This window comes from Fistularia commersonii, chromosome 10 (assembly GCF_037954325.1).
Source record: "Fistularia commersonii isolate RoL2024-O1a breed Wild chromosome 10, RoL_Fcom_v1.0, whole genome shotgun sequence".
Taxonomy (NCBI): Eukaryota; Metazoa; Chordata; class Actinopteri; order Syngnathiformes; family Fistulariidae; genus Fistularia; species Fistularia commersonii.
In genome coordinates this window covers 16072920-16081533 of record NC_141293.1, presented here as the reverse complement: position 1 = coordinate 16081533, position 8614 = coordinate 16072920, and the positions used below count along the sequence as shown (strand labels likewise).

The window sequence follows — 8614 nt, the reverse complement described above, 5'->3', positions numbered from 1 at the left end:
AATAATTAATACTATTATTTTTAAACCAATAAAAATATTTAAAGTGATTGTTAGGAGCCCTTATCCGGTGATCTTATTTGGAGATTAATGCACAAAAGTGTCTCAAATTAAAAGAAAAAACAACCTAAGAAGAAGTGTTTCATCATATGAATGATTGAAAAGTAATTTAAAGTATATCTTATCGACGTAGACAGCACGGGAGACTAATTCTTTACGGACTGTTTGGGCAAGTTTATTTTTATATTTCTGATGTGTCATATTGCCACCGGATGTGGTGATGTTTTGCGGAGAGGCCTTGAATTACATAATAACGTTAGAACTGCGGCGGTTCTTGTGGGTCCAGGGATTAAAATCACGAAAAGAATCCGCCACATTCGGCAGAACCCAGAGATGCAGCGACGGTACAAGAATTTCAAAACAATTTTACCCCCCCTGCAGAAAATGAATAACGAATTATCTTTATCTCACGATTTCATTGATCGACGCATAAACATGGGCCTAAAATCCTAAATTTGGAATCAATCCTGCTAATATTTTTCGTACAATTATATTATATCATGTATATCATTAATAAAACATATTTCGGCTTATAATTAATGACGACAATTTTTCATGTATTTGTTTTTTTTAAACATTATTGTTTAGGATTGCATTTTAATCCGCCAGGTTTCGAGAGAGAGAGAGAGAGAGAGAGAGAACTCACTTCTCTTGTATGTCTTTGATTCATCCATCATTCCACAAGGACAAGAGTCAACATCTTAACATGATGTGATCAATCACTATCGATCGATCCGTTCGACCAGTTCAACCCCTCCCAACCGCCCCTCCAGCTTTAAATGTGATTTTATTTCAGAGAGAGAGAGAGAAAAAAAAAACAATTGCTCTCGTTCCCCTCACTGTTTTTAATCCTTTTTTTCTTTCTTTTGAGTTGCGTGGACTGATGTTTCGTTGAGGGACCCCGCCACTCGCGCACGCGCACGCGCACACCCCCCGCACCCCAACATTCCCGGTCACGTGAGGAGGTAGAAATAAAAAGAAATAAAGTGCAAAAATATTACCTCGACTTAAAAGAAACACGCAATTTTGTGAACACCCCTTAAATCAAATATCACCAAAAATCTGGTGTTTTTTGTCATATTTTCCCAAATTTTTTAAACAGATTTCTTTGAAGTTAAAAAAAAAATGTTCAATATTTTTTTTTCATTATTTTTTTTCGAGGGTATGCGTGCAACTTAAGACGAACTGCCGTCCACTGCGGCGTCGATATTGCGGCGTCACGTGGACGTGACCGTGTGTGCGCGGTGTCAGGCGTGGGGGGAAGAGAAACGGTTATTTGTATTGACCGACCCACGGAAGGAGCAGAGAGGAAGAGTCGCCGTGGCTGCAGAGGAGGAGGCCGGCGCGCACAACATGGCAGAAGGTAAAAGATGGGACTATTTTGTGAGGAGAGGCCGGGTTTCCTTGAATTGTCTTTCATTTGTGTGTGTGTGTGTGTGTGTGTGAGAGGGGGGGTGTCTTCAACACCCCCCCCTCACACACACACTCACACACACACCCCTTTATTGTTTAGGGGGGGAATAGGTTGCCTGCCCCCTTTTGTTTACCTCCCCTTTGCCCGCTTTCCCTCTCTCCGCGTCCCCCCATTCTTTTTTCTTCTTCTTCACTTTGCGTGGAAGTGGGACGGCCGCGGACCCAAGGAGCGGACAGGATATTATAATATATATTTATATACAAGTAATATATGTATATATATATAAAAGCGGGATAGTTTGTGCACGCAGGGGGGGGAGCTTGGAAGTCATGGGCTCCGTTTCGAACCAGGAATTCCCAGGTTGGGTAAAATCACAAAAAAAATGCAACTTATTTCTTTGTTTTTTTGTAAACTCTAACAGAATCGACTGTTTAATCTGTTTGTCCCGTTACCGGATGCGCGTTGTGATCAACGCATTGACCCCCCCCCCTCTCTCTTTTCCCTCCTCACACCTTTCATGCCTTTTTTTTCATTTATTCATTCATTTTCTTTCCTCCCTTTCGCTGTGGATTTTCCCTGATCGCGTCTGCTTTCACTTGTCATGGCAGGGGTGAGTAAGACCGAGGAGGACGAAGGACCGAGCGCGGAGGAAGACACGCAGTCTTTCCACGGACACGGCATGTGCAAGTGGTTCAACGTCCGGATGGGTTTCGGGTTCCTGTCCATGACCGCCCGGGACGGGGTTCCGCTGGACGAGCCGGTCGACGTGTTCGTCCACCAGGTAAGGATGGATGGATGGATGCGTGGATGGATGGGGTGGGGGGGGGGGAGTCGGGGGCGCGCATTTTCTGAATTAAAAAAAGCGCGCCCCCGCACATTGGAACCAGTCATCTCACCTGCTTCCAATAACCGATTAATCAATAGCTTATTCGTGCAAGCTGGATTCCCCGCGATCGCGTAATGTTTGCGTAAAACAAAACAAAACTTGAGGGCGGGAAAGAAAACGGTTTCGGACAAAAGGACATAAATGATCCGGGACGTGATCACCACCACCGTTTGAAGTCAGTTATACATACAAGGTTCGATTATCGATTAACGATTAATCGGAACGGAGGGTGAGCTTTCCCCTCCTTCCCCTGCCGTGGATGTGCGGCTTCTCCTGGAAACACGTGTTTGCGCTGTTGGTCTCCCTCGTGGCGCACGGACGGTGAGCAAACCCGCAGATTAAGAAGAAGAATAAAAAAAATAATAACTTTTTATGACGTTAATGTGCTTAAGGTGTTTGTGTTGTATTGAAACTCATTGAAACGGTGAGGTCATTGATCTGCTTATGAGGCTATGAGGTGTGTGTGTGTGTGTGTGTGTGTGTGTGTGTGTGTGTGTGTGTGTGTGTGCGTGTGCGTGCCTCTACCTGCAGTATTTAGTTTTTACCCCCATTTTTTTGTCTTTGGATACATTCTTTTTACCCCATCTTGAATTTAATTTACAGGCACTTTAAGCATGTGGTATCTACTTTTGATTGACAGGCTGTGAAAAGGTGTGTGTTTATCAGTTGATTTGTAACAATATTCCTGTCAGCAAGCAAACACCAACCGCAGAGATGCTCTGAAAATAGGTGGATGCATTTAACTGGTCAGATTTGTAAATCTCATGTCCCAGTTGTTTTAGAAAATGTAACTGAATGGGATGGTGATGGTTGCGCAAACACTTTCTTATCTGGCAACATTTTTGGTGAAGGTGGTGTGTGTGTGCATGAGCGAGCGTGCACGCGCCTGCGTGCCCCCTACTGCTGTCTGATAAGATAAAGGCTTAACATATGAATGAAAGGAATCCCCACTGCTCCTCATTCACCTCTCGGTTCCTGTCATAAAGTGATTAAGGCTTCTTTTCTGTTCACACACACACACAATTGATGTGAGTTTGACCAGACTTAAGAGTGAAGTCTTCATCTGAGAACTTATACTCCATTTACTTTTCAGCTATAGAGACACTTAAGTGTCCCGGCTGACTCATTCAGAGATATTTAAATTCTGTAACCGAAACGACTAAACGCAGGAAGTGGGTTTTCTTTTTTTTTTCAATGACTCATACAGAAATCAAGAACGTGAAAATGAGTGAAGCAGGGCCGATGAGACGAACAACCAAAGGTGTTAGAGAATGAAACCAGATTTATTTTGCAATGCATAGCTGGGCACGGCTTACCGCCTTTCCCCCTTAGCATTGAACCACAGCTCGCTCGCGCACACGCGTGCCAATGATGGATTATAAGGGGTATGGCGACGTAAAGGCCCCAACCCTAAAATTAGTGGCCACGTGTCAAGGAAAAATAAACTCCCGGGATCCAGTGGCCTTTGTGCAGGTGGACAATGGGGCCCCGCATGTGAATAAGACCCCCCTTGCCTCCCAAACCCCCCTCCTGGCCGTGACCGAGCCCCTGTTAGTCTCCACGACAGTCCCGCTATTGTCCCCTCACAGCCCTGATGTCTTTCTCTGTTTCCACTCTTCTCCCACAAACTCACTGTAGACAGTAACACTCCCCCACCCTGCTCTGATTCTGCCCTTGTGGTTGGAGGTTTTCCATTTCTCACCTGTGTGTGTGTGTGTGTGTGTGTGTGTGTGTGGTGGGGGGTTGTTTTGTTTTTTTGTAGGCCCGTTATATGGGCTGAATGGTTTCTGGGGTGTGGGAGGGGACGGGTCACACATGGGAGAGGAAGTGGGTTAACGGTCACCAGGGCCGTGAGGTCTGATGGGGGCTCAGCGAACATCCTTACGATGCTACTGCAAAGAACTTTGCGGCAGATTTTTAAAAGACGAGTGTTTTATTGTTTTCACACTCTTCCCGCATATTTGTTTTCTTAATGCAGAAAAGTAGATCTGGGAGGATATAAGCTTTAGATCAAACATGTGGCGGTGCTGTAATTGAAGACATGGGTTTGCGGGATACTGAGAAAAAAAGAGGCAAAAAAAAAACCAAAAAAGTAACGTTCCACGTGATGATCCGTGACCGTCTAATCCCGCCATCCATCCTTTTCTAGGGAATTTCCCATGCGTCGTACTCACCTTTTCGTCTCCCAACTTTCGTTTGAAAGGTTCTCAGGAAATGCCGGAGTATCCAGCGCTCCCCCTTCTTTTTTTTTTTTTTTGAAAAGGTCACTTCAGGTGAAGTGATGGGTTGCGTATGTAGACGTGCGAGGGCTCGTTGTTTATTCCACGTGTATCCCATCTTCATCACTGAGTGATCGATCGTTTCTCCGTCGTTGGCGCGCCGCCGAATTAAACCTTTTTGTCTGAAGACAGCGAGATCAAACAGTATCCCCAACACCGCCAGTGCTTCCCATTAACTTTTTTTTTTTTCTTGCATGGCTCTCTGCCAAACAACCATCCAAGGAATGTCATCCTGATCCCCGACCTCCCAGAGAAGCCATGCCGCTGTCCCACCCCACCCCCATCCCTCATGCTAACCCCTGCATCCTGCAGTTTAGGGTTAGTGGTGGTGGTCAGTTTGTTAGTGGAGCTTTGTGATGTGGGTGGGGGCAGCAGTGTGGAATGCCGTTCCTCCAGAGGGGGGGATGGGGCGAAGGTTATCCTAATCAGGTTTTACCGCTCAAACACAAAAAGACAGAGGCACCAAGCGACTATTTTTTATTTGTTTGATTATTTTAAATATGTGTTTGTGTGACTGTTTCCTTATTTCCCCATATCAGCTAAACGGTCTCTCTTAGTGCAACATGTGATCATATTATCCCTGACTATTTATGATTTTTTTTTTTTTTTTTCACCCACCCGATACCAGAGCAAGTTGCACATGGAGGGTTTCCGCAGCCTGAAGGAGGGTGAAGCCGTGGAGTTCACCTTCAAGAAGTCATCGAAGGGCCTGGAGTCACAGCGCGTTACGGGGCCCGGTGGCATCCATTGCGTGGGTAGCGAGCGGAGACCCAAAGGGAAGAAGGTCCAGAAGAAACGCTCAAAGGGGGATCGGTAAGTGGGGTCTTTGGGATGGGAAGTTTTACAATATTATGGATTATCGCTTTCATTGAAAGCAGGTATCATGTATCCGCGTGATGCAAGGCTAAAAAATAGAGCTTCAAGAAGCCTCTGCGGCATTGTTGATTTCATTTGATCGGAATTCGTGAAGGGATTGCAGTCAAACTTGCAAAATAGTGTTTATAAAACCTCTGTTTTTATGTTTCTTTGTGAACGGTCTTTGTTTTGACCACTTTGGATCAGATATACAATAGTGTTTAAGCTTCCATTTTTCTTCCTTGACCCCCCAACCCCCACCCCTGGGGTCACACCAGCGGGGCTGACGTGTGACCTGGATCAATAACTGTTTAAATCTGCAGGCCCCTGGTGAATTCACACCCACTGATTCACTCTCTCCTCCCAAACCTCTTCTTACCAATGTGATTTGCAACACCAAAACCTGTCAAAAATCAAGAGAAACGTGGACACACCCTGCATATTTGTGCCGGTGCGTGGCTCTTTCCTGGACACGAGGATGCGTTTATGCTGCCGGAGCTGGCAAAAGCTATAATTTCAAAAGAAAATCCCAATTAAAAAATAATATACATATCCGGAAAAGCCCAAGCCCTGCAGAAGTGACGCAAAGAAGCCCCGAATGAGCAAACTAGGAAATCTTACAGAGCTTTTCGTTTTAAAAGATCCTAGAAGGTTGCTTCGATGGGGGGGTTCTTTGAATATTAATACGTTGCGGGGTTAGTGGTGTATCAACTTCACCTCCCTGTCAGCTGTGATTAGAGCCTGGCAGTAGTTGGGGTGAGAACAGAGATCATTACCGCTTCAAAAGGCCCTGCGAGGCCGACCGTGGCTCAATAACTCTCCTCCGATGCACTAATCCATTGATAAGATATCGTTTCCTCCCATAGGGTTTCATTATGCAATACCAGGCGTCATTTCGGGGTTTTATTTAGGTATGGCGGATGGGATAATCTGAGGGATGGGAGTAAAGGTAACTATGCATTCTGGTCGTCGGCTCCGGGTTCATGTTGGATTTTTTTTTTTTTTTTTGTGGATTTTCAATCCATCTTTTGTGTTTCACTGAGGTACGGGGTGGAGGGGGGGGGGGGACCTCCCGTCCATTTAATTGATAACAGATGCAAGAGCCCAGGCAAGCGGGTGAAAGGTCAGTGTTGCCATGGCAACAGTGTATGAGTAAATGCAAGCGGGCTGGGGGCTGGGAACGGGACTTTGGGGTTAAAGAACTGAGGAAAGGGTGGGGTGGAGGGGGGTCAGAGTTCAGAGGTCATTACTGCAGCTTTTCAAGACAAAGGACCACTTCCAGTTCCCTCCACTTGCCTCCTGATGGATGCTGATATAGGGAGGTTCCGCCATGTGACGGCGTAGACATTGACACCATCCCAACGGCCAGCGGTACAAAGCGTCCCTGACCCCTCGGCGGCCGCCCGATCCAACCCTCATTTCCATCACGCCCACCTCCCATCTGTCTTCTGCCCCCCACACGCGTGGCCATTCTATAGATTATGTCCGAACAGCATGTACGGCCCCCGCCGGCCCTCCGTGGCGTTCGAGTTCAGTACCGGCAAAACTGACGTCCCACTGACACAAGGTGTCCGATGGGAGCCCCCCCAGCTGGCAAGCAGGTTCTGTCCCACCGCCTCGCCCCGAGACCTGCTCGCAAAACCTTTCCTGTTCTGACCAGGTGTTTGGGTCTCGCTGTGTAAATCACAATTGGTTGTTTTTAGGAATATTGGATTTTCCAAGAGGGGGGTATACTTTGTGATGCCCCCAAGTGGGCTCCCGACTCCAGAAATACTGACAATTGAAACTGTCATTTTTTTTTTTTTTTTTTAAGTTGGTATATTTACATGTCAGGAGTGTGTCATTTATAGTTTTGTACATGCACAGTGTATGAAAGTGGATTTATGGGAGTAGTTTTGTGACAGTTCGTCTCAGGCCATTTGTAGTGTGACCTGAAATGCCCCCAGATGTTCAGGTGAAATGTTGCCATCAAGTGGCCAAATGTGGAACAAGTGTCCTGCGCATCGCCCCTTTTGGGTTTTTGTATTTTAAACCTGGCGTTCATTAAGATGTTGACTTGCGTCTGAGCTGTAGAGGTTGTTCTTTGAGTGGGACTGGCCCAACTATTCCAAAAAAAAGAAAATCCTTATTTGTAGCATTCTTGCAGGAACAGGACGAGTTAAACACACTCCCTTTCTTGAACACAGGGAAAATCGAAGGAAGCGTCTGTTTGCACCGCTTAGCATCCATAATGTAATACCCACTGTTTATTTTTAAAACGTCGTGCTAGTCTAGAAAAGTACCAACAGTCTTACAGGTGACATTTCCCTTTTCAAAACTGACCGAATGCCGCCTGTGTTTGCAGGTGCTACAACTGCGGTGGCCTGGACCACCACGCCAAAGAGTGCAAGCTGCCACCCCAGCCCAAGAAGTGCCATTTCTGCCAGAGTATCGACCACATGGTTGCCACCTGCCCAATCAAAGCACAGCAACCCGCAGCGGGTTCTCAGGGAAAAGCATCCTCCTTGAAAGAGGAGGAGGAGGAGCAGCAGCAGGGCCACTCGCTGCCGGGTCCCGAACCCTCCGACTAGGTGGTGAACCATGGGGATGAAGCACAGGAGCCAATCAAACTGCTTTTGATTAGAAAGGCGGAGCGTAAGGTCCACTTTCACCTGAAACGTTTTGGAACTACCTCAGGTTGGAAAGCAAAATCTCACAAAGAATGTTCCCTTTTGTTTGTTTCTTCCGTTCGGTGTAACACTCAGGAATACTGCTGTATTATTGCACGATGTTATATCACTGCTGTGGTTGAGGGGAGAGATTGTAGCGAGTAATGCCATATAACAGATAATCTTCAGGGGTTTTGCGTCAAATCTGTTTTGTGCTACGTGGCCTCTGCTGTAGGCGATATACCTCAATTAGTTTTGCATAGTTCTCAGTCTGTGTGTTTTGTAGACTTTCACTTATGCTGCCTTACCAAAAAAAATAATTTTTGTCTCCTTCCTGACTGTTACACCCAACAAGGCAGAGATGTGGTGGTCAGTACCTCTATTGAATGTCTATTTGCATAGGATGGGGATGGGGGTTGTTAGGGTTTAAGGGTATAGCTATAGGCAATATATTGGCACCTGCCAATATCGCAAT

At 46.1% G+C, this 8614-nt stretch overlaps 1 protein-coding gene across 1 annotated transcript; it reads left to right on the top strand.

Moving 5' to 3' along the window:
• The first annotated feature begins 1800 nt into the window (after nt 1-1800).
• Nucleotides 1801-8061, top strand: lin28aa (lin-28 homolog Aa). Its single transcript, XM_086154447.1, has 4 exons — nt 1801-1831; nt 2080-2252; nt 5265-5449; nt 7836-8061. Exons 1-4 carry the CDS (start codon nt 1801-1803, stop codon nt 8059-8061), a joined length of 615 nt encoding a protein of 204 aa, XP_086010573.1.
• Nucleotides 8062-8614: the final 553 nt, after the last annotated feature.

What these genes read in the sequence shown, in the direction of transcription:
- lin28aa (XM_086154447.1), top strand. Translation starts at nt 1,801, where the DNA reads ATGGGCTCCGTTTCGAACCAGGAATTCCCAG. An exon ending in TTCGAACCAGGAATTCCCAG is followed by an intron (nt 1,832 to 2,079) that starts GTTGGGTAAAAT and finishes TTGTCATGGCAG; the next exon opens with GGGTGAGTAAGACCGAGGAG. An exon ending in TCGACGTGTTCGTCCACCAG is followed by an intron (nt 2,253 to 5,264) that starts GTAAGGATGGAT and finishes ACCCGATACCAG; the next exon opens with AGCAAGTTGCACATGGAGGG.